Below are 26,561 nucleotides of genomic sequence, written 5' to 3'. Positions count from 1 at the left end.
CAGCACACCTAAGAAGGAGGAATGAACAGAGAGGATGGATTTTTTTTGATTATTTTTATTTTCAAACTACTAGGAATGGGATAGGGAATACAGAAGGTAAAAGGGAACACAAGGGATGGAAAAGAAGGTTTGAGGATAGGAGAACACAGAGTATATAATCATCCATTCTATTCATATTAAGTATGTATGCCTCTGATCCACTCATTTTCCAGTACAAAAAAATTCTATTTGATTATCCTCCATATATCCGCTTATATTCATGTTTTAATTTAAGTCTAAGTTATTCCAACTCTATCATAAAATCGAGGCCAATTATAGAACACATCCCCTCTTTGATTTTCTTTCTGCCATGGACCTATCAGCCTATCTGGAAAGCTATCCATTTCTGGCACTTCCCATATTTTCTCAGTACATTTTCCCCATTTCTGTGCCTCTATTTTCTTCCAATCTTGGGGAGATAAAGTTAAATCCAAAACAATAGTCTGATTTTTAACATCGCCTTTTCTGACTATTGTAGCTGAGTATCCCACGTGGCAACTTCTAATCCCCTCTATGTTACCAACCATGTTACCTGACATCTCTCTCAATAAAAACTGTTCTGGAGTTTCAATTTCATTCAATTGCTGTTTAGCCTCTAGTGGTTTCCCCTTCATCAGGTCTTCTAACTGTCCAAGTTTCTGAAATATCTGCTGAAATCCTGTTATTGCCATTCGCATGGTAACCATCCATTCTTTGTCTGACAGCATTCCCACTAAGTATGTCCTCCCCCTCCTTGCCCAGAAATTATCACAATATACTCAGAATCTACACAGTCCAGCCAAGAGAGGGTCCACAGTAAACGTTAAACACGAAATCAGTCTCTTCTAAAAAGGAAAAAAAAACCATCATAGTCCTGTAATAACTCCAGCTCTAATTTTCTTCTGTCCTCCGTCTGTTCTGCTGAGCTCCTGTCGCTGCTAAATTAATAGTTTACTGTCGTTTCCCGTGGCTTTATTCTTTCTTCCAAAACCAAAAACACTTCTGTTTTCAAAGTCCCGTTCGGTTGCCTTCTCCCCCTCTTTCATCTGTGTCGCCACGCTGATAATTCCTTGCTTATTTTTTATTCCCGAAAGCCTGTGCCTCCTGCTCCAAATATGTGGTTTTATTTTCAAAGTCCACTCAGTTAGTAAGGGAAGTCCAGATTGCACAGCTCTGACAAGAATTCGGTCCCTCTTGAACAATATTTCTCCTGGGATTTTTTCCAGAAACACAAAGTTTTTCTTGCAATGTATCTGAGTGACCTTGGCCAGCTTGTTATTTATCAGAGTTCATTTTAGGAAAGAAAAAAAAAAGACAAGCTGGTATGCTAGCTTGCCGCTTCCCCTCTCTCCTTTTGGTCAAATATTTTTCACTTTATTTTCTTCAAAATATTGATGAGGTTATTCATAAATCAGAGGCTTACTTTGCTGTTGTTTCTGTTCTCCTTCCTCAGGAAGTTGGGGGTGGAGTTTTCCCACAGCTTTCTGCCATAAGATATGGCCTCCCGTCTCCGGTCTGCGCGTAGATGAATTTTCAGAGGGAAGAAAGACCCGGTTGCTGCCAAATCTTCTACCCTTCTGGGCTCATCTGCTTGGAGGTGCCTCTCCTGACATCCCCTTCCGTCGCCCCCTTCTTGGAGGGACGGGCAGGCCGAACGGTCCAGTTTTCCCCGGAGCTGTTCACCGGGTGCTGCTGGCTTCACTGCAGTCAAGCTCCGCCTCCAACAGAGAGGATGGATTGAGGATCCTTCAGCCATACTATATTTTCCCCTGCCTGGAAAGGGCATGAAGGTTGCCATGGGAGACAAAACACAAGCCAAAATATGAGAGTAACCTCCTGAGTAAAACCCAATTATTACATGATAAGAACACAGTGTTCATGACATCCCTTCATGGCTGCATCCCCCAATGATTCTGGTAAAATGCAATCCAATCTTATCCATGGTTTACCTGCAGAGATAGGAAATGTCCCACCTGATTCCCAAGATTTTGCCAAGATTTGCTCCTGGTAACTTACATAATTAAAAAAAACTATATAGGGAGGCAGTGCATCCAATGGCACCACACACCAAATCAAACCAAGCTCAAGAGGACCTATTTCAGAAGGTCCAAAGAAGAGCTAGAGACACAGAATATTTACATGGACTGGTGGTCCAGAGCACAGCTGGAATCTAGATATATAAAAGACAAAATAGAAGGTTTATACTCAGAACAAATGGTGTTTGATAAGCTTTTATTAGGTTCAAAAGATAAAATGGTTAAGAAAATGTATAACTATCTGTTAGAAATCAAAATGCAAGATGAAATGGTTAAAGAATGTATGATTAAGTGGGCACAAAACATAGGGCATAATATTGATATTGATCAATATGGCAAAATAATATAAAGCCTACAAGAGGAGAATATATATAAGATGTTTTACAGGTGGCATATGACTCCAGAAAAATTCTCTAAGATGTATACAGATGTATCAAGTGTGTGTTGGAAATGTGAAGCACATGTGGGAAGCTATTATCATGTGTGGTGGTCATATAGAGTAGCGAAACAGTATTGGAAAAGAGTACATGCTGTGTTGCAACAAATATTGCTTTGTAAGGTGCCATTAACCCCAGAACTGTTTTTATTGAGTATGATACCTGATAAGACAAAGGAGTATATAGTTATATACATAGTCACTGCAGCCAGAATTCTTTATGCCAAAAATTGGAAAAGTCCGACGATACTGAAACAAGAAGATTTTATAGAGAAGATACGAGAAACAGCGGAAATGGACATTTTATCAGAAGTGTTGAAGGACTGTCCTTTACAAAAGGCAACTGAAAGATGGGACTTATTCTATAAATAAGAGCCTCGTGGCGCAGTGGTTAAAACGCTGTACTGCAGCTAAAACTGTGCTCACGACCTGGGGTTCAAATCCCAGGTAGCCGGCTCAAGGTTGACTCAGCCTTCCATCCTTCCGAGGTCGGTAAAATGAGTACCCAGCTTGCTGGGGGGGCAATGTGTAGCCTTTATAATTAAAATTGTAAACCGCCCGGAGAGTGCTTGTAGCGCTATGGGGCGGTATATAAGTCCAATAAATAAATAAATAAATAAATAAATAAATGGACTGAGTCAACAGACATTATATAAAGAGCATACATTAAAATGAGAACTTAAATCTGGAAGGCAAAAAATAGTAAAAAGAGCAATTTGGAATTTTGACATGGCAATATGTATAGAATGGATGTTAGGATGTCATTGTTTCTCCTTTTCCCCCTTAACCTCAATCCCTTTTTCCTTTCTGTCACCCTTTGTTAAAAATAAAATTAAAAAAAAAGAGAGTACCTATTTCAGGTTAGTGTATGAGGCAGGAAACCCACATACCCGTCTGTTTATCTCAGATGATAAAAACACTCTGTTAACAAACAAAATTACAGTACTAACAATTTGTCTTTCTTTCATTACATCCAGGATCTGCTGCCTGAGGTGGCTGCTTCACAGTACTTAATATTAGAGTGATTTGTACTTCATATGTTTTGTGTTCTTACGTGGTTTAACTTGATTTGCACTTCTTACATTTCGTCTGTGTTGTTTAGCATCAGATTTTCCTTTCACTTTTGTGCATGTCAGCCACTAGATGCTCTTTCAGCTTTAATCTAGTTGCAGAGTTAGCAGCAGTTATTTGTACTTGTTCTTTGCTTTTCCCCAGTAATCTCATCTTCTAGCACTATGTTTTGTTTCGTTTTGGACAGTCTCATCATAGAGTTTTCATGGTAAAGAAAGTTCAGCAGGGGTTTACCATTGCAACCTTCTGTGCAGTACTAACGAAAGTTAGCTTGATTATTACTGTAACATTAGGTACTGTGAAGCAGCCACCTCAGGCAGCAAAGTTTCTTACTTTCAAATAAGTGAGATATTTAAGAAATAGCTTTATCAGTTCCACACCCCTTCCATGGCTATCAGGAATTTGAACCCAGGTCTCATGAGTCCTAGTTCACTACACTGTACTGAGTATCCTCCATTGATGCCTGGATACCTTCCGTATATATAACAAAAAAGCCAGTCGGGACTAACTATTCTCTTTCAAAATTATAAAGTTTGGTATTTTCAATGTATTCGATCTGTTTACTTTTGAAAGATCATTAAGTTTAGGTGGACACGAAGCTAAAAATGAACTAGGAAATTCATCAAAAATCACTAATTTGTTCATTTGGACCAGTTCAGGTTCATCCAAATTGAAGAAACTAAACTTTCCCAAACCAATGAATGTTTGCTGATTTATGAACCTCCTGGTTTGTTGCCTGCCCTGTTCCCTTCCCACTGCCCCTGTTGCCTCCCTATCTTTTCCTGCCTCTCAGCCTCTCTTTTATTTATTTATTTATTTATTTATTTATTTATTTATTTATTTATTTATTTATTTATTTATTTATTTATTTGTTTGTTTGTTTGTTTGTTTGTTTGTTTGTTTATTTATTTATTTATTTATTTATTTATTTATTTATTTATTTATAGTTAGCCATCCTGTCAGCCGGCAGAGGGCCATCTGCTTGTGTCCCTGCTTCCCAGCTGAGAGGCAGCACCATACTCAAAGACCACCGGCCTGCAGCGGAGCACTCAAGATGATGGTGGTAGTGGAAGAAGAGGATGCAGAGGCAGGAAAAGGTAAGGAGGCAACGGGGCAGTGGAAAGGGGGTTGGGGGCAAGCTGTGGGGGCGGGGAGGCAGCCAGGTTGTTGTGGACTGCTCTAGACACTGGGCTAACCAAAAAAACAAATTCCAAATGAATCAATTACCCAATTTGTGGTTCATTTGGGAAAAAATGTAAATTAATGGTTTGTAGTTTGTGGACTTCCATAAACCACGAACCGAGACGAACCACCATTTGGGCAGTTAATGCCCATCTCTAATCATAACTGAAAACTGTTTGACCAAACATCCCCATATTTGCACAGAGTGAGGGCAGACTGTCTGCTACACCTGTGCCGAATTTGGTGCTGATCTTAGGTCCAGTTTCAAAGTTATTTTTTATTTGAGGTGCCCCTCTTTTAGAATTGCCTTGTGGAACATTGATTTGCTCTGTTGTACATAATCCATTACTGCACCGTCTTGCAAAAAGAACAACAACGCTATTAAAATATACAGTTAAAACAGCTTCTGTACATAATGGTTCTATGCCATGGTTCCAATGATCATGATTAATGACAGTTTATGAGCAATGTTGCATTTGAGAAGGAAAAGGAACTCTTGGTTATCTCTTAAATTTGCTCTGGATCTTGGGTCAGTCCAAGGAAAATTTCTTGAAGCATGAATACTGTTCAGTATTTGAATGCACTGTGTAAATTCTCTGTGTCTAATGAACAGCATAATATGGAACTGTGTCAGTTTCACTTACACTCTCTGCTCTGTTATGATATCACAATTTCCCTAATATGCTAATTACTAAGTCCTGAAGTTCTTTACAAAACCCAGGTTGTCATGTTAAATACAATGGTAATGACAGAGTTAAAGTCTTAACATACAGGAAGAACCACACACTCTCTTTTATTACTTTTATTGGTCTTGACAATGTTAAGTTCATTTTCTTTCTAGTAATACTTTTAAACATTTAGTAAATATTAGGGTAGTTAACACAGCATGCTCTTACATTCTTTAACAAAAATCTAGCAACTGTGCTTTGGCAATATTCTGTATGTCTGCTCTTGATGCATACTGTTAGGAAACATTCAAAATGCTGAAGAGAAGTATATAAATAATTCTTTTAAAGACTGCAGTCCTATATCTAAGTCCCATTGAACAATGCTGCAAAACACAAACCTTCTTCTGGGCCAGATATATACATGGCATATATGAAAATGACCGGGCACATGCAGGCTAAATGGGAAACTGAGAAAATTATTTACTTACGTGGGAATAGTTCAGTGGTGGACCACATTTGCCAGATTCAATTCATGGTGTCTCAGTTTTTTTTGGGGGGGGGGCTGCCTGAAACCCTAAAAGCTGCTGCCAGTCAGTGTTAGGAATACTGGGCTAGATAGGTCAACAGTCTGACTCCAAATAAGACAGTTTTCTGTGTTCTAGCTGAGGGCAAAGATCATTTGCCATCCCTCTAAGTCAAGGAGGGGGAATATTTATAGGCTCCTTATAAGCCCCTTCCAGCTCAATTATTCTATGATTCTATTATTCATTAGGGATCCACATGTACCAACATTGACCCAGGAGCATTCCTTCTTGTGGAGCAGTGGTCCCCAACCTTGGGCCTCCAGATGTTCTTGGACTACAACTCCCAGAAGCCTTCACCACCACCTCTGCCGGCCAGGATTCCTGGGAGTCCAAGAACATCTGGAGGCCCAAGGTTGGGGATCACTGTTGTGGAGACCTCTTACATCTGTGGAGATCTGAGTGACACCTACCACCCAACCCTGCTAATGATACTGAGAGTGTATGATAATGCTTAGAGAGCTCTTTTAAAAACCCTTAAGTTTACAGGGTGTCCTTGGCTTCTCCCTTCCTTTTGGCCTAACCTACCTCATAAGAGCATTGCCCTACCAACCCCAGAATAAAACGTGAGACAGTGATACAGGTTAAATACGGGCCACACTTTATTAATATACATTCATATTCAAATTTGCCATTCAGAAGGAGGGGGCCTGCTGTAGTGCGGAAACAGTTAAATGACGTGAATATCTAAATATTCCTATATCAATGAAAGGGCAAGTCCCCGGCCCCCAGGCTCCAGCTATCTTAAGGATAGCAGGAACCTGGCCAGCCGCTAACAAACACCCCCAGACCTCAATCCACCTTTATTCGAGTTTTGTTAGTCTGGAAGTGGCCCAGTGCATCTTCCCACCACAGGCACTGTAATCGCATGATCTGCAGTGCCAGGCAGTCGGATGTACTGTTGGCTTACTTCAAATTACAGCGGGACTCACCGTAAATACCTGTTTTTTCTGCACTTCCCATCAGTGTGACTGAAGTTTTAATCCACCAAATGGCCACAACCCTCTTCTAGTGTGGGATAGGCAAGAACTCCCCCATTCACAGGCCAATCAGGATGAAGGACAAAATTCCTATCCGGCCCCATAATGGCGACCAGAATGACTCACACTAGCAATAGGGAGGGAGGATGGGTGCCCAAAAAGAAGAGGGTGTTCCAGAGAGAAAAGCCTCTTTAAATACCCTGGCTTTCCCCTCCCATCACATGAGACTAATCTGTCTCGCGATATCCCAGGTGGAAGGCAAGGCCAGCTTCGCTGTTCGAGGTTCAGGGACCCTCCAGCGGCTAGATCATTGTGATGATGAACTGCAACAGGAAAACCTTATATGCCATCCTGGGCACCCTTGAAATGAGCATGGGATCAAAACAAATATGTCCATGCTACTTTATCCTATGTAGACAATTTATTTCGTCTAGCCTTTGATAGTTCCCTTTCTGGACACCTACTGTACTTCTACTCCTGTATTCATGAATCTTCAATGAATTCAATGAAGCTGGGGGGAAAACTGGGGAAAAGCTAGGTGTTTGATGCCATAGGATTAAGAATGGGAGTTAGTGCATTTTGGCTCCCTGAGATGCCATAGTTTGCTTCTGGTGATGTTAATTACCTGAGAATGGGTGTTTTCTGTGTCCAGGTTTGTCTCTGACTAGCTGCAAAATACTTTTCCCTCACTCCTCAGTCACTGTAGAGGGTTCAGTGAATCTCCTTGCATGGCTAAAAAAAAGGATGTTTATGATGATAGGAAATGTCTGCCAGCTTTGTGGATCAGCCCTCTCCCCCACAGCCATAAGTGTGGAAATGGTCCATACAAACAGACTGACATAACACATATAGAACTCCCTCCTGATTAGCCCAAGCTGTTCTAAGAGGACCAATATCTCCCATCACAGAGAAGGGTTCTGCATGTGAATGCACTGGTGACTATGTGGGTGGTAGTTTGTGGGGATGCAAGTGGACAGCATGAGGATGCTCTCCTTTCAAGCACAAGCGGAATTTATCCCAAGGACATCCCTTAGTTCTGCTGAGATCACCCGCTCCTGATATAGAGATCCCCTCCACTCCCAAACAGGGGTCTTTGGATGTTAGTTAGAAGCTATTAACATTGGCTGATTTGGCTCTGTTGCCTGAGGCAGACTGCTGGGAGGTGAAGTCCATCAGCACCTGAGGAGCAAACTCTATAAAAGCCCTCTTCAACACACATTCCAATGGAAATGGTTACACACATACATTAGATAAGTGCATGCATGTGTTTTTTTTATCCTCACTGACTGAGGAGGATCTGAATGGGGCCCTGTAGGCAATGGTATACTTGCAGACTCTGAGGCAATGACACCCCCAAGGTGAGACCAGGGCTTACATGTTGGTTTGAAAATACCCCCTAGACAAGATTTATCAGGCAGAATTTGACCGGTGGCAATGGTATATGCTGTAGTGGTTGTTTATTCCACTGGTTCTTAACCTTGGGTTACTCAGGAGTTTTGGACTGCAACTCCCAGAAGCCTTCACCACCAACTGTGCTGGCTGGGGTTTCTGGGAGTTGCAGTTCAAAAGCATCCGAGTAACAAAGGTTTAGAACCACTGGTTTGTTCTATCCCATGCCATGTGCCAGTCACATAAATTGGTGTGCAATGAGGGATACCAAGTGGCAAATCATGGCTGCTGTTTAACCCATCACACTTCTACAGGTGTAACTGACGACCAGCATTCTGGACATCGTTGCTGCACCGAAAGAGAATGGGTGAAAGAACTGCCCAGGATTGAAATAAAAATGAGAAGGGGAGACAAAAATAGATTTGACCTTCTTCTCCTTGCTTAGCACGTTTGCTGCATCCAGAGAGTTATCTTTTCTGTTTAGCGGCTTCCCTTTTATTGTACAACCCTGGGAGGTAACATTATTTGCTGCATGATACTAATAAAGGGATGTCATTGTCTGTTTTCTGCTTCATTTACTCAGGGAAAAAAATTACATAATAGCACATTCTGATGTAAGGGACGCTAAACTGAACACAAGAGGAAATTACCTGTGGTGATATACTGTACTTGATAGCCAACGGAGTGGTCTTGGGTATTACTGCTGGATAGCTCAGTGGTTTAGGTTGTGAAGCCAGGCGTTGGGAGTTGATTCCTCACTGTGCCTCTTTGACAGGGGCTAGACACAACGATCTGGTTGCACGCTATGTTAATGGGATCCAGAAATAGACAAGGTCTTTGGTTTCCTATAACAGGGCTGCTCTTAAGAGTTCTGCTGGAAGTTGCAGTCCAATAACACCTGGAGTGACCACAAAGCACCCATCTTTGCTATCAGTCAGTAAACGGAGAGTGTATGGCATGCTTAACTGCTGGGCAGATCAGTGGTTTAGGTAGGTTGGTAGTCTGATTCTCCAGGATGTCTCCTTGACAGGAGCTGGACTCAGTCATCCACAGGCTCCCATCCAGCATTGCACTTCTAAGACAATGATGATGATATATAATTCCTGAATTCCTATAATTCCTGTAATCATTAAATGTGGACACAGAACAACACAGGACTGCCTATGTTGTTAAACACTGAATTGTTTGGGGAAAGGTACCTGGCACAGTGGGAGAGCACATGTTTTTGGTGTAAAAATGGATACCTTCCCAGGTAAACAAAGCAAACCCTTTATGTCTTTAAGGCAGGGTGAGCAACGTGCACCCCATGGAATGTATGGGGTGATACTCTTGGATCCCCCCTACCCCGGCTTTTTACGTTAAAAAGATAATAGCCACCCATAGGAGCCTCCAGGAATTATGTTTCTCTAAAGTAAGGTACCAGGCCGTGTCTGTGTGTCTGTGTGTAGGTCTGTGTCTATGTGGTGATGTGGACACAGTTTCTCTGCTATTTTCAAAACTGGATGTAAGCTTTTAAAAAAATGTTAAAAGCCTATATTTGGGGGAGGGGGAGGGTGCTACAGCTAGTTGGAGGGGAATGAACTGGCCCCTAGACCTGCTGAACATCTACATTTATGATTTAAAAACTCTCAAACGGCAAGACTAGCAATGTGTAGCCTGTATAATTAAATTGTAAACCGCCTGGAGAGTGCTTGCAGCACTATGGGGCGGTATATAAATCCAATAAATAAATAAATAAATAAATAAATAAATAAATAAATAAATAAATAAATAAATAAATAAATAAATACCCCTGCTTGTGATCCTCAGTCTTTAAAATTTCTTTAGAAAGGCTGCCTGCCATGTTATGTTAATATTTTGCTGTAAGCCACCCACAGTCAAGGCCTGCCACTAGAGGAGCGGGATAGAAATGTAACAGACAGACAGACAGACAGACAGACAGACAGACAGACAGACAGACAGACAGACAGACAAAGAAAGAAAGAAAGAAAGAAAGAAAGAAAGAAAGAAAGAAAGAAAGAAAGAAAGAAAGAAAGAAGAGAGAGAGAGAGAGAGAGAGAGAGAGAGAAAGAAAGAAAGAAAGAAAGAAAGAAAGAAAGAAAGAAAGAAAGAAAGAAAGAAAGAAAGAAAGAAAGAAAGAAAGAAAGAAAGAAAGAAAGAAAGAAAAATCTGACTGCATATTCATTGAGCACCACTGAAGGGGAATTCTTTAAACTTTCAAGAGTGGACCCCTTTTACATCACATGTTCTGCCGTGTGTTTCTTAGCGGGGTCAAGTAACAGAGCAGTATTTATGAGGGCTGTCCCTTCCCTACCTTTATTTAACTTGTACACTGCTGTAATGAAAATAAAACATTTAAAATGCATGGGCTAAATGTAATGGGTAGCTTGCATAAGAAACCTTGACTTAGTTATGGAATGGGAAGGGACTATTTATGTAAATCTCAATGCTTCGGTGGATCTAGTTCATTTAGGGCTATGAGCTGGATTTCCCTATATTACAATACCTTCCCACAAAAGCAAAACTAGCCAAGCAGGCAGATCTATTGTTTTACTCTTTGTTCTCTTACATTATATGCATTTACACCAAAAACACACATCTTTGTTAGGTGCTTAACTGTCATCATTATTATTATCAATGTTACTGTCACAATCACTATTGTTGCTGTTGTTGTTGTAGTAAACCAGGCAGAGTCAAAATTGTAAAAACATTGACTGGTATTATATAACAGATACAAGTTTTAACAAAAAAACCCCTAAGTATCTGTTAAATATTGGCAGTAGGATGTATGTATGCTGTTCCTAATATTTCTGTTTTTTGTAGCACTGATGGTGTGATTTCTGTAATTGCTTATAGTACTGTGTGAAGTTTCTTGATATTGTTCCCAAAGGCCCAATGACTACGGAGACCACTGAGGTGTGTTTCTTCTGGAGGTGAGATGTTTCGATTGCCAGGTCTGTGTACTTTGTTAGTTTTTCCAATTCTTTATTTTCAACTCAAACCTTTATTTTCCCCTGGGATTGCCATGATGATGATGAGAATTATGATGATGATGATGATGATGATGATGATGATGAAGAAGAAGAAGAAGAAGAAGAAGAAGAAGAAGAAGAAGAAGAAGAAGAAGACGAGATTAATAATACAGTGTCTTTTTAAAAAGACAAATTCCATGTCAGGGGTTATTAACCAATATGGAACTGAACATGAAACTGCCAATATCATATCGTTATACACAGTCACGGTGTGGCCCCACTTGGAATGCCCTGGAAAGTTCTGGTCACTTGGATACTGAAGAATTTGGGGCGGGGAGGCAGGAAAAAGCAGCCAAAATGATTAATGCATTTGAACACATTTTCTCTGAGGAAAGGCAATATTGTGTGGACCTCGTTTCTAAGCATAAATCAGGGAGAAAGAGAGACAAGGAAGGGCAGGAGATGACAGAAAGACAGAATATAATGCACTATGTGAAGAAACTGGTAAGGGAGAGGTTTTTCTCCATCTCTTGCAAGAACTATAGAACAGTAAATATATCATAATCTCATAATAATCAAGGGCTTGTAGAATCTAATGGCTGGTGGAAGATTACAAAGAGATGAAAGCCAGTACCTATTCACCCCGCACACAGTGGAACTGTGCAGTTTGCTGCCACAAGATCCAGTGATGGCTGCCCACATGGAGGATAAAACTAGCGTTGGCCACAAGTCATTACAATTACATACTTCCTCCAGTTTCAAGGAAATTCTGCCTCTGAAAACAAGCTTCTGGGGAGCACGTCACATGTGGCTTTGGGGCTTACCCTAGGCATCTGACTGGATAATGCATGAACAGAAATCTTGACTGTGTAATCTTTTGATCTAATCCAGCATGGTTGCTGTTTTGTTCTTACATTACCTGCTTAATGCTCTGTTCACCTCATGGGCAGTTTTCATAAGAAACATTTTAGTCCAGCAACCCAAGCCAGTCCAGCTCCTTCGTCCTTGCCTACTTCCTAACCACAAGTGGAGTGTAAAGGTCACACTCAATTGTTCCCTTATTACCGAGTTCTCCGCCTTACCAAATTCTTTGCTTTACACTTTGTGTGAGTGGGTGTACGTGTTTATGATAAAGAGGGAGGAAAGTAAAGGAGAGAATTAAATGCAGTGAAGAAAGTCAGCTTCCTGGCTTTGAAACGAGGCACAGAGAGAAGCAGTAGCAGGTAGGGATATTTCTAATGGAGTGCGTGTGTATTTTTCTACGGCTTAGCTGAGTTGTGGAGTGAATGGGTGTGAAGTGTGGCAGTGTCTAAGTGAACGGTAGTTAGACTGCATGCCTCTTTATGTGTAATGCCTGTTTTTTGTTCTGTTTTTGTCTACCCTTCTACTGGTTTCCACACAAGGAGAGCAACATGGGGGTAGCAAGGTTAGAACACCCCCACTGGTCCTACATTTACTAGAATTAGTTAACATGCCTGAATACAGAAAGATGAGAAAGCAGGAGAGTGAGAAAGGAAGGTTGAAGTGACATGGAGGGTGAGAAAGGCCAATGAGAAAGGAAAAGAGTTGGATGGATGAGAAAGAAGAGAATTAACAGAGGGAAAGAATAAGAGTAATGAGGAATCATGGATTAAAGGACTTCTAACCCTTGGTCTGTGTTATGTGCTATCTAGTTGGAACCCATTTATAATGCCCTAAATAGGGCTTTCAAGGTAAGCAAGGGTGTAGTCACATGTGGAAATAGATCACATTTTGAACTGCTTGTAAGGTAGTTTGTGTTGGAGTTATTACAACCTCACATGCTGCTTTTAGGAGCTGTGGTTGGGAGGGACCTTCCTGAGCTGGGGTGACCATCAATGTGTTCAGCACTAACCAATTGTTTCCTCCTGACTCTGATTCAGAGAGAGCTCTGCCTCTTTGCTGTGGTTCCCTATCCCAGTTCCAAAGTTTGTTGAAAGCAGTTAGTCTGTTGAGGCCTGTTGCTCAGCCATGTTTTGTCTATTCACTGTCAGTAAATGAAACCTTTTATTCTTTCCACTTTAAATGTCTCAGAGTGAGTTACTGAGACTATAAATGCCAGGTACTGTCATGAGAAGAAGGAGTGAACTAATTTGGGGAACTTGAAGCTAATTCTGCCCTGTCAGTCCGTGCACTTCTGCTGCACAGCTGGAGGAATTTAACCAAAATTCTGGTTGGATGGGATCCAGTTCCCAACAATCACATGACATATTGGGAGTTGGGCTCCAGCCCAACCTCGATCTGTACAGCTACTATATTTTGGAGACAGGCTGAAGCAATTTTGTGATAGACAGAAGGATTGCTTTAAGGGAGATTGCTCCTTGCAAAGTAACCCTTTCCACCTGCAACTGGATGCACATCATTCCCACCATCTGATTGTACTTTGAGATATTTAATTACAGGTTTACATGAGCCCCCTCCCTGTGAGTTTCCATGGGTGAGTGGGGATTTGAGCCCACCTCTCCTGTTCTAGCCTGTCACTCTGTGACTATGCCACACTGAATATCTTATAGCCTGGAGTTACTTATGTTTGTTTGGATATGGATATGGATATGGATATTTACCTGGAACTCAAAGTGGCTCACACCTGTTAGGTTTCTTTTATGTACTATTTATATTGCCAGAGTACAGAGACTAAGTAGTGAGCTCATGAACTAGTAAAAGGGAATAATCATTCTGAGCTACAGACTGGTACCAAGGTAAAAATTAATCTTATCTTTTGCCAGCTGAAATCCAGTAGTAAGTTGCTGCTAAAGAAGGCCTATTTAATCAATGTAATTTACAGTACAAAGGAGGTATCTCAACAAATCTGCATTGATTCAATAAACCTATCCCAGTTATGATTTAACTACTGGATTTCATCCACTCAGAAGGAAATCCAGTCATAAGTTGTACAAGAGAAAAGGCTGACAAATTAATTCACAGGAACATACAGTATATAGCTGGATTTTATACTCCTAGTCCTGCTGGCAGCTATCACAGGAAAGCCATGTCTACTGCATCTCTCTAGTAAGGAGAGCAAGTAATAGGAAGTGATCTTGAAAGAAGGAGGAAGCACATAGGTCTAAGACTCTCAATCTATATGCACATTTAGAAAAGATAATTTGGAGGAAGCACACTCAAACCCATCTGATTACCTATGGTACCTATTCATTCTCCATCCATGGCCATTTCAGATTTACTTTCTACATGTGTTAGTGCTAAGTTTCAAACAATGCTATTGGTTAGATAAATATGTAGATACAAATTAAAACATAAAACAATACAACATTAAAATACAGTTAAACCAAAGCAATTAAAATGTGTCAGTAGAAACATACAACATCCACCAGTTAAAAGCTCTCTCCTCAGTAACCAATCAATTGCCAAAGCCTGTTTGAATCAAAAGGTAGAGATCCTTGTCAGCGGAGTCCAGCACAACAGGGAGAGAGGGGGACAGCTTCTTCTGGAACAACCACCAAGAAGGCCCTCTCTTGCATCTCCATTGGGATTCTGAGAATGTCAAGACTAAGAGAAGGACCTCCCTTGAAGATCTCAAAGCCTGGGCAGGCTCGTATGGAACCCTGTAGTCTTTCAGATACAATCCTTCAGAACCCTAGTGAAACTGGGTATTTCTGCCAGTTCACAACCAGTGCTTCACAACTTTCATATCTTACCCCGATAAAGAAGCATTTCTGCAGCCACTCCTCTACTTTTTCCAGTAGCATAAAAAGCCTGAAGACGAGGTCAAAGGCTACTCTTTTACAACTGGACATATCGGACGTATGTGCAACTTCAGTCTTTCTATTGGAATTAAATAATCTACTCACAAGTTCAAAAAAAAACGCACACAAAACAAACAAACAAACAAAACGTAGCACACATAGAGTTGTGTCCTGCAATCATGGCACAATAATATACTTCCACTGAGTTCCTAATTCCATGGCCATTGTGGGCAAGTAAATACTCTACACCACACAGAGAGGTTCCCTAAGTTTCATCTAGGAAAGCAGTTCTCAAAATGGATGTTGTATTTCTTGTGTATTTCTAATAAGATGCCTGTTTACAAAGAATCCCTACCTTTTCATGCCTCTTGTACAGGCAAAAAAAAAAAAAAAAACCACTCATTTTTTATTTACAGGGAGTCATATGTAACCCACAGAACTGTATGGATACTGTTGTTTGTAACTTATGTCTAAGTGGGTTTTTCCCCTCCTCTTGGATACTGCTGAAGAACACTCAAAATAGCTATTTTTTCCTGTGCCACACTAGATTCAGAGGGTTTCTATATGCCCTGGGTGATATAACGAACCCCTCTCTTTGTATTTCTCGAGGCCAGCTATGGGGCCCCTCCCGCCTTGTAAACATCATCTTAATTAAAACCCAGCTTCAGCTGCAGACCTACCCACTACCCTGAACTTAAGCAATGCCCCCTCTGTTTTTTAGCCGTTTCACAAAAAGCAGTCCATTTACCTTTTCTTTTGTTGTTTCCATTACTTCTGGGTCTTTACAACTTTGGAAAAGCAGATGGGAGGAGGAGAAAGGTAGGGGGGGGATAGAGGTTAAAGAGACAGGAAGAAAAGCAGTGCATTCCAGGTCTGCAGCATATTATCTGAGTCTCATGTGGACAGAGGGAAAGCCAGAAGATAAAAATAGCTTGGCTCAATATTATTCAACTTGGCACTGGAAGAGACCTGTATTCATATCACATTACAGGGGCACATTGGGACCTGGTGAGACACTCACAGTCTAATATTGCTATTTCTCCTTTGTATGTTGCATGTAGTTATAAAAATAAACTTTGGGTAACCTATTTAAATGAATTTCTGTTGGCAACTAGGAATTCAACTATATTGAAGGGGCAAATTAGACCCGAAATTGCTGAACTGACCATCGTTTCCATGCCAGCCTACTCCTTTAATAGACGTGCAGAAGGGAGAATTTCAGAAGATATATAGCTTGTATAACAAGCCCTATTGAAACTCCCTTTTGTTTCGTATGGCCATTAAAGGGCCAGCAGGAGCCTTGTCTTCTTTTGTATTTCAACAGAGGACTCATGGTAGGAGAGGATTTGGTTGCATGTCTATGACCACCTTCAGTCTTTGATCCAGTGACGTGGCCTCACAGCACTGTGCATCTGCCACCCTATAAAGAGTTCACTCTGAAAGCAAGAGGTAGTTTTATAAATATTGCCCAAGAATAGGTAAGTATCTGGCATTTCTGCTGGTACTCTGTTCAGGAGCATTACATTTGGTATACATCATCACCATAGAGCCACCCAGCCTTCTCTCTTCACACACATTATGATTAAACAGATGAAATGCTTAGCTCATATTTAGAAACAAAAGTCCTCCGAAGTGGCAAAAGATGTCTGTCTGTTCTAGCACAATCTTTTCACATCTTCCCCCATCTTTTCTAATTAGAGTGCTTTTTATGCCTGTTTTATCAGGAGGTAAACCTGAAGCTGTACTTGCGAATCTGATTGTTCAACCATGCCAGTCTGAGGAAATTCTATTGCTGGATGTGGGCAGTGTGCCAATGGTCCCCCTGTTAGTGATTACTTGGGTGAAGGCTCAGTACAGTAAACTTCAATAGCAAATGTGTCTTCCACTTCAGCTGCTTAACTTTAAAGTGACTACATGGGAGTATATGGGCCTGGAAGGGTTTCCTCAAATACTTGGGCAAATTCCTCCACTTTTCTTTAATTGCGAGTCTTGCTGATGTCAATACGTGTTCTTCCTTCCTTTTTCATGTGATACAGTCTCTTTGTTTGCAGTTTTACTCTACTACACACCAGGGAATGATCAGTATCGCAATCAGCACTCTGATAACTGTGTGTGGTTGTAATACTAGGGAGGCTAGAACGTCTAGTGAGGATCAAATCAAGCTGATGCCAATGCTTTAATCTTGGATGTCTCCAGGAAACTCTGTGTTGAAGCTTCATATTAAAGAATGTGTTGCTGACACAAAGACCATAATAACAGCAAAACTGCAGCAAGCATTGGCCATTTTCATTCATCTTCCCAATGCCAAAACGGCCTACACAAGTGGGCCAAGAATTGTGATCAGCACCAACTCTAGCGTTAAAGTCACCAAGAATGAACAGCGGCTCTCTTTCTAGAATTTTTTTGATAGTAGCTGCCAGATTGTCATAGAATTTGTCTTGACTTCTGTTGTGGACGACAGTGTTGGTCCATATGCACTAATGAGGGTGACTGGTCCTGCTGATGAGTGGAGCTGCAGAGACAGGATTCTTTCACTTCCCACAGTAGGTGGAACAATGGATCTCAGCAGAGTATTGCTGACCGCAAAGCCAACACCGTATTCCCTGGTCTCATTCAACAGTTTTCCCTGGCTGAAGAATGAGAAGTTTTTTTCTTTGACAGATTCCATGTCATCGTCACATTGTATAAGAACAAAGGAGACAGGGGCGACTGCAATAACTACCGTGTCATCTGTCTTCTCAGCATTGTAGGGAAGCTGCTTGCCCGTGTTGTGCTGAAGAGGCTTCAGGTACTTGCAGACAGAATCCAGAATCACAGTGTGGATTTTGAGCTTATAGATCCACCACTGACATGGTATTTTCCCTCAGACAGTTGCAAGAGAAATCTAGGGAACAATGACAGCCACTCTTTGTCGCCTTCAAAGGGATGGCCTTTTAAAAATACTTCCCAAGATGGATGTCCACCTTGACTCCTTAACATCATCAGCTCATTTCATGAGGAAATGAAGGGCACTGTAGTTTTTGATGGCTCAACATCAGAACCCTTTGACATCCGAAGCAGAGTGAAACAGGGCTGTGTCCTCATGCCTACCCTGTTTGGGATCTTTTTCGCTGTCATGCTGAAACACGCCTTTGGAACTGCAACAGAAGGTGTCTATCTCCGGACTAGATCAGATGAAAAGCTCTTTAATCTCTCTAGATTGAGAGTGAAGACCAAAGTCCAGCTGAAATGCATGCGGGACTTCCTCTTCGCCAATGATGCAGCTGTTGTTGCCCATTCTGCTGAAGACCTCCAACAACTCATGAATCGTTTTAGCAAGGCCTGCCAAGACTTTGCATTAACAATCAGCCTGAAGAAAACACAAGTCATAGGTCAGGGTCTGGACTCACCTCCCTCTATTACCATCTTCACACAAGAATCGGAGGTTGTTGATGACTTTGTGTACCTTGGCTCAACAATCTCTGACACTCTTTCCCTAGATGTCGAGCTGGATAAACGCATTGGGAAAGCAGCTACCATGTTCTCTAGACTCACAAAGAGAGTATGGCTTAATAAGAAGCTGGCATCATATACCAAGATCCAGGTCTATAGAGCCTGTGTCCTGAGCACACTCCTGTACTGCAGTGAGTCCTGGAACCTTTGTGCACAACAGGAGAGGAAGCTGAACACGTTCCATATGCGTTGTCTCTGATGCATTTTTTGTATCACCTGGCAAGATAAAGTTCCAAATAGAGTAGTCCTAGAACAAGCTGGAATATCTAGCATGTATACATTACTGAAATAGCAACGTCTACATTGCTCAGGCATGTCATGAGAATGGCTGATGGTCGGATTCCAAAAGATCTCCTGTATGGAGAATTAGCACAGGGAAAGCGCCCCAGAGGGAGACCACAGCTGCGATACAAGGATATCTGCAAGCGGGATCTGAAGGCCTTAGGAATGGACTTCAACAGATGGGAAAAGCTGACATCTGAGTGTTCAGCCTGGAGGCAGGCGTTGCATCACGGCCTCTCCCATTATGAAGAGACACTTGTTCAGCAGGCCGAGGCAAAGAGGAAGTCCCAAAACCAGCAAAATCAGGGAGATGGACAAGGTACAGATTGTATTTGTCCTCAGTGTGGAAGGGATTGTCACTCTTGAATTGACCTTCTCAGCCACACTAGATGGTGTTCCAGGACCTCTATTCAGAGCATGTTACCATAGTCTCTTGAGACTGAAGGATGCCTAATTTAAATGCAGCAAGAAACTAAATTTTCTCCCGTCATCCTCAGGGGTACAGGTCATGAGTACTTCCAATGATATTAAAGATGCCAAATGAACTGAGTGATGTCAGTTTATACCATCTGGATCAATTTAGTAATGCTTCTAGAAAAATAGGACTAGCCTTTCAAATTGGCATGTTGACATATTTTGTACAAGTAAAAGAAAGAGCAGTCTACAATGAGGTCTATTCAGTTTAGTAATATAGCACACACAGATCTTCTGTCAAAGAATGAGTAATTCTTAAACTGAAGCTTTCTTGCTTTCTTTCTTGCTTGCTTGCTTTCTCACTATATGAGTTTCTCAGAACATTGAATCTGAAATCTGTCCCTTTATCAAGTTTTGTCTTTCCACCTGGGTTCATCATCTTACAGATTTTCAATTGCTATTCAACAATGTCAGCTAATGATGCATATCTTCTTTGCAAATGCAAATATAAAGCATCACTGAAAACTGCAAGATGAGGTAACAAAAACTGAAACTAAACCAGCTTGGTCTTGCAGATTTATATACTTTCAACATGTACTGTGTGGATGGAAATATAGCTGTGGTCTTCTGAAAATGACATCACCATTACCCTAATGCTGAGGCGCTGGAGAGGGATGTTCAAAGCATCCAGCTCAAAATTTAGAAATGTTACTTTCTGGGCCACAACTTGCAGAATCTCCCAGGCAACAGCAACATTTAAGTTAGTCCAAAAATAACATTTCTAAGCACTGTATTAGGCTACATGTCCAAGCTGCCTGGGAGATTCTGAAATCTACAGTTCAATAATAATAATAATAACATTCCAAAGTCTGAGTTCTAATTGTGCTCTCTGGGAGTTAAGGGTAGTTCCCCCTAATTGATTTATCCCAGATCAGAGTTTCTGACTCCCACTTTTACTTTGCTTTATCTCTTTCCCTCACCTTCTTTGACAGGAAAAGAAAATCTGGGGGGGGGGGGGGAGAATAGAAGGATTTTATGTGAAAGGACTGTGATCTCAGTCATAGTACTAAAAACTAATTACTAGACTGACTGTACATTCAGTTGCATTATGTTCCCCTGTGTATGGCTGCCCCTATGCAACCCCAGGCTGAATATAAATATTGTTGGTGGGTCTTAAGATCCAGTCAAAAAAGAAGCTAACCAGTAAGCTTGAAGGCTTCCCACTTCTGTAACAGTGAATCTAAGGCAAGTAAAATGTTTTATGAATAAATTCATTACAGAATTCCATGGTGTCAAAACACCCTGGGTTAATTCAGGCCACAAAAGCTACCATGCTTGGGCATGGATCTTGATGGAATTAGTCGTGAATATGTATTAGAATTCATCTAGTAAGTTACCAGCATTACTTGAGCAAGTTATGTTTTTATATCTTAAGATGCCTATCCAAAGTTCCTTCTAACAGAAAAAAAATGTGCCCCATTTCATGGTGGTAATTTGAAACAGGTCTTAAGAAACGGGATATACTAACATTGTCATTTTTATGCCCGCTGAAATTTGTTAGTTTAAATACACCAAAAAGTGCAAGCCCTATGCATGCCTGTTCTGAAGTAAATCCTACTGCATTGATAATAGACTTACACCCAAGTAAGTGACATATAATTTTAGTCTTTCTAGGATTTGGACAAAATAATTAAAAATCCAGTGTTTATATTCTTATTTTACTTGAAATATCTGCTTTATCTGATCCCGTTGATGTGATGGAATTACATCTTTTTGGAGATCTTCTTTACAAAATTCTTTTTTGGACAATATGGGAGCACTCCCAGGCCTCTCTTGCCTCTCTCCCCACAGATGCCAACAGTTGCATTTTGAAAGCAAGTGTAGACTGTGTCTGTCCTTTTCATTGGTCATCTCCCCTGTTCTATTGCCCCAAGAGAAATAAAGACTCACCTGTCTTCTCCCCTTCCTTCCCCAGTCCTTTGTAACCTTTGAATTGTTAACATCTCTTTGTCAAGGGTGGCCTATGCCCCTCTTTTCGGGATAGTCCTTTTGACACAGTTTTCAGTCTAGTTAGGATAGGCTTTCCTATCAGTAATATTTTAAAAATAAATGTAGTAATCTTTTATCTTAAGCTGAGCTTCTGCCTGATTTATTGCTCTATGGAATAGATCATAAGGCAGGTTCAAATGCTCAAAGGGAACACCATTGCTCTTTTAGGGTGACTATATAGTGAGGTTAATGTAAATTCACACTGCATGATTTGGAAGGGAAAACTCTGGGATGGTTCACATTTCCTTTTGTGTCATATGATTAATGGGAAAAAAATACGTGAATTGGTTAGCCCCAAATCCATAGTATTTCCTGCATTTCCAGGATTTTTTAAATCAATGTGATTGATTTAATTCTTTACTCTGCTAATAAAAGTGACATCTTAGCAGAGCTTTACCAATGAAATGTAATAATCTGTATCCAAAATTTACAACAGAATATTCAGATCATTTCAGATGCAACCTATTTTTGGCTATATGTTCTTTTTAAAAAATAAGGAATCACTTCAAACAATCTGAGAGCATTGAGTTTTCAGATTCATGTCTTTGATCGTATCAGATGCAATTTATAGAAGGAAAACAGGAAAAGTAGCCTAGAATCTGAACAATAGTTTCCTTCTTTTCTTTGTTGGTAAAATGGCTGACCTTGGTTCCTTCCCTCTTGAAAGTTTCTGACTCTCCACTTACACTTATTTTGCCTTGGGATAGATCACTAGTGCCTGAAAGATCCCAAACTCAAAAGTTTAAACCAGATTTTCCTTGCACACTCGGATAGGGTTGCTAAATCAACAGCTTCCCATTCCCTGAGATTTTCAAACCAAAACCTGGGGCAGGGGGTAAACTTTTCTAATGTCACAGGAAGTGGGATCTTGTATATCAACTGCAAAAGTATGGCTAAAATCTCTTATATAGTTACCACCCAAGTAATGCAAGTGGACACTCTGGAGATGAATTGCTTCAAGTTGAGGAATCACCTTAGACATCTGTTGCATGCTGAGCTATATACAGTAACTCATTACAGAACAGACAATGTCTATGGTTATTTCTTAACTTCAAACAAATTGTCTCCGAAAGTTACTGCACTTGCATTACACTGGCATTGACTACACAACAGGATTTTGACCTGTATATGTATGTGTATATGTATGCATGGGTGTGAGAAAGGGAGGCAAGAAATGCGGAGATTCTGCACAACCTCTTAAGCAATATACTGTAAATATTTTCATAGTGAGTGTTGTAGGTTCAACACACATATGCTGAGCCGCTGAGCCCCACCACTAGCTGGAAGTGGAGAGAAGAAGTCACAGCACATAATAACATCAAACTTTCTGCTCCTTTTTAAAATCAGTCCCTACTGTTTGCCCTAAGGTTTGCCAACCTGAGAACTGCAGAAGCACAGCATTTCCTTAAGGCTCCAGACAGAGCACTGGGACCTAACAATCATACTCCTGGCATCAGTTGGGATGTCGTAAAGGATGGGGAAAAGAATTAGCTACCCATACATGGACAGTTAGTTTGAGATTTGACGTAACTGTCCCTGACTATACAGTAGTTAAGTTTAATATAGAGCCTGGATCCAGTGACTGGACGAAATGATTGCTGGCCAGTTTTCCACCCAACTGCTGAAGTTGAAACTGGAAATGAAAGGACAATTTTTAGAGCTTACCATACTTTGCAACAATAACACCCTTCAGCTTATGGGTGTGGTAAATAAAGGTAAAGGTTCCCCTTGACAATTTTTGTCCAGTTGTGTTCGACTCTAGGGGGCTGTGCTCATCCCCGTTTCCAAGCCATAGAGCCAGCGTTTGTCCGAAGACAATCTTCCGTGGTCACATGGCCAGGGCGACTTAGACACGGAACACTGTTACCTTCCCACAGAGGTGGTCCCTATTTATCTACTTGCATTTGCATGCTTTCGAACCGCTAGGTTGGGTGTGGTAACCAGCCAAAATAAATATTCTTCATTCTAGACACCAGTGATCCAGCAACAGAATTTTTCAATTTAAACTCCTTTTGCCCTTGGAAAGTCTTTGGGAGCCTCAGGATGAGAAGCGAAAATTGTAAATAATAACAATAAACACCCATCACTGTTGTATTGCTGCCAGCAGGATCAGGACCGCTGTTGGCAATCTGGTGGTAATTTTTGACTATTAAAGCTTCCCTCCCCTCCTATCTAGAGACTCCCAAAGGCTTGCCCAAGGCAAAAGGAGTCTCAGAACCCACTTTTAATTAGTTTAAAGTATTTGTTTCCAGTGCCTGATTTGGTTTGCACTGCCGTAACTTTATTCGACAAGATTTTGCCCATTATCTTGTAGTTAGCATCACTGGTCTATTCCTGTTCAGAGTGCTGAATAGCACACCCTTGTGGCTGCATCTTCATGATTCTGCAAAATGCACCAGAACTATATGCTTAATTTGGGTTCTCATAGCCTGATAATTGCCCCTGTGGGACAGGATAGGATCAGAACAAGAAAGCAATATCACCAGCTGTGAAAAGAATCTTAGTGAAACCATCTCACCATGTATAATGTTATATAACCTGGTATGTGCACAGTTCAGAAAGTGTTAATAGGACATGCATACTGGAGCACAGAGGACAGGAATAATTCTGCCTACTAAAAATACTGTAAGTGTTGGAAACCTTTTGTAAAATCCAGAAAATTGGAGTCTCTTGTGTACAGGGGGGGGGGAGCCAGTAAAATAAAGGCTAGGGTTAAGGGTAATCTACCAGATGCAATGCTTTGATCTTGCTGTTCTTTCATAATCACCCACGTATTTTGACCTAAAATGTAGTTTGTGGCTGTACTCCATCAGTGAGTGATCTACAGACAGAAATACATATTAGGTCAGAGATTTCCCCCCACCCCCAGTGTATATAGTAGAGCCTTCTGCAAGGATATAAACTTCCTGCACTCAGAAACCCAGAATGCACAGATATTTATATTTCCAAGTCCAGAGATCCATGATCCACAAGTAAGCTCTGTAGTATCCTTGCTGCTATGTTCCTGTCAGGGCTCAAAGACATATAGACATGGGGAGAACTCAATGAGGCCAAGCCCATGCGCAGCAGCTGCCGGAAAGCTGATGTCAAAGAAACTTTAGACAAAACACAAGCAGCATCCCTGAGTAATACAGCTCAAAAACTGATGAGCTAAGGATCCAAGATACTGCCTCTGCTAGTACATAATTTTCCAGTGTGCAAAGCTGAGAGTCTGAGACTGTATTCCTATAGCAGGAAGTGAAACCTAATGAACTCAGCTGGAGTCACTTCTGGGTAAACACGCATAGGACCAAGTCATACATGACATCTGTGATTGTGCATACAAAAACAGGAGTGTCAATTCTTGTGGCATATTTAATCTTTCTGAGTAAATGATGTGGCCCTGGAGATTTGTATTTGCTTTATTTTGTTACTTTTTTGGGTACAGATGCCTGACCACAGCTTCTCTTTGAAATCCTGCATCTCCTTCTTTTTTTAATCAATCCCTACTGTGATTTGCCTAATGAAAGGTTTGCTATTCCCTTTTTATTTTGTTCCTTATTGCTGAGTTCTGCTCCTTATCCAGCAAAGAGACTGAATTCTTAATCAGATAGGAGAAAGATACAGTATTTATCTCCCCATTTCCGCCCTGGTAATGTATGCACAGTCATGGAGGCAATAAAGTTGGAAAGATGGGTGTTTTGGCAACAACCGAACAGACCAGGTGAAGACTGAAGGTACATAATAAAAATCTAAAGCTGGCATTTATTGCAGGTAATTATTGCACCAATGATCTTGTGCTGGCAGAGCAAGTGAACATTCTATAAGGCAATTCTAAAAACTGGGGCAGCGCAAACATAAAATTATACTTTTTAAACTCCCGTGTTCTCACCTCCAACACCACATTTCAAATGACTTGATCCTACCACCATTACCCATAGCACCCTTTCTTCACTGTCCACCTTTTGCATAATAAGTATGTTTTTGCTAACTGCCAGCCCCCACTTTTTTTTATTTCGAACGGTGAGGGACTGCAGCAACATCTCAGCTGTTCTTGGTTCTGCCATCTCCCAGCAATCCTAGGACAGATAATTAGATCATCTTGCGCTTGATACTTCTACATGAAGGAAACTGCTGTTGGAATTTGTGTGCAATTTATGTATACTTCCGTTTTAAAAAGCCAGGAAATACAGTTCTTACAGAAAAGAAAAAAGACACTGTGGTTTATGAATGTGGGATATTGTTCTTCTGCATTCAAAATGCCAGGAAATTGTTGGCTAGTTGGCAATCTTGATGTAAATTTCAACACATGGGAGGAGCGGTCTCCATCACAGGCTAACTTGTTTGCTTGTTTGTTTGGGGCTTGTTTTTCCCAGGCTAGAGAAATTCTGCCCTTGTTCTTCCCTTCTCCTCCACACATGTTTCAGAGACTCCATTCTTGTCTCAGAGATCCTTCTTCACCTTGGAAGATGTTGGGTGTGACGGACAGGTCAGTAACCACTCCTGTCCATCACAATGGAACCCTGATTTAACAACCAATGGGTGAACAGAAGAGGCGGAACTAAGAAAATATAAGAGGAATGGAAGACAGTTAAAGATCAGTTAGGGATGAGTTAGGGATATGAGTTAGAGTTAGGGACTTCAGTTAAGGATATCAGTTTGAGAGAAATATTTTAAGCAGTTAGGACCAGTATTGTGTTAAAGAAGAATAGACAGAGAACAAGATAATAAATAAATAAATACCTTGATTAACATGATAATACATAAGCAAATATAAATGTTATAAAAGCAGAGTTTATTGAATGAATAAAATAAGACCATCCATGATTCACTTTACATTATTTACTGATAAACACATAAATAAACATTGTTATATTGGAGAACTTTGATTTAAGAGTCATATTTGATAGAGTGAGGAATAAATCCTCTGGTGGCAGCAGAAAAGAGTTGAGAAATAAATGTCATACCCGAAAGTGAACCTGGGTTGTGTGGAAGAACAAACAGGGGAACTAGGGGTGTGTGATACTGGGTCTCCATGCTGCATCTCTGCACCATGGAGATCCTCCCAGCCATGTGGGCTGAGGAACCAAACCTTACTTTTACTATTTTCCTTTCTATCAACTTTAAGCCTAATGAGTGCCTGTTTCAGAAATGGACTTTAAGTGAGTAAAGTACACAAAACCTTTCATACTTAAAGATCGCCTCCTGAGTCTTATTTCCTAAAGTGCTAGGCTTTGGTGAGGGTGGATACCAAGAACAACTGGGTAGCAGGGGACGTCTATAGCTAATT

At 40.8% G+C, this 26,561-nt stretch overlaps 3 protein-coding genes across 5 annotated transcripts in view; 2 read left to right on the top strand and 1 right to left on the bottom strand.

Annotated features, from left to right (window-relative positions):
- KBTBD12 (kelch repeat and BTB domain containing 12) overlaps positions 1–15,969 on the bottom strand; it is an 81,990-nt gene extending 66,021 nt beyond the window's left edge. The window contains exon 1 of the mRNA XM_072989534.2: positions 15,804–15,969. The gene's annotated coding sequence lies outside the window, so the exon portion shown is untranslated. The remainder of the gene's footprint in view (positions 1–15,803) is intronic.
- MGLL (monoglyceride lipase) overlaps positions 1–26,561 on the top strand; it is a 282,792-nt gene that overhangs the window by 96,371 nt on the left and 159,860 nt on the right. The window contains exon 2 of one of the 3 annotated variants that reach the window (XM_072989545.2): positions 4,509–4,658. In XM_072989545.2, coding sequence (XP_072845646.2) covers positions 4,509–4,658 — 150 coding nt within the window. Of the gene's footprint in view, positions 1–4,346; positions 4,659–26,561 lie in introns of those variants that run through there. The other 2 variants (XM_078385255.1, XM_072989547.2) reach the window with 2 other exon arrangements.
- The window catches only part of LOC144586942 (uncharacterized), a 269,494-nt gene that overhangs the window by 167,741 nt on the left and 75,192 nt on the right, over positions 1–26,561 (top strand). The window lies entirely within an intron of this gene.

The sequence above is a fragment of the Pogona vitticeps genome, chromosome 2 (assembly GCF_051106095.1).
Source record: "Pogona vitticeps strain Pit_001003342236 chromosome 2, PviZW2.1, whole genome shotgun sequence".
Lineage (NCBI taxonomy): Eukaryota > Metazoa > Chordata > Lepidosauria > Squamata > Agamidae > Pogona > Pogona vitticeps.
This window is presented reverse-complemented; position numbering and strand designations above follow the sequence as displayed.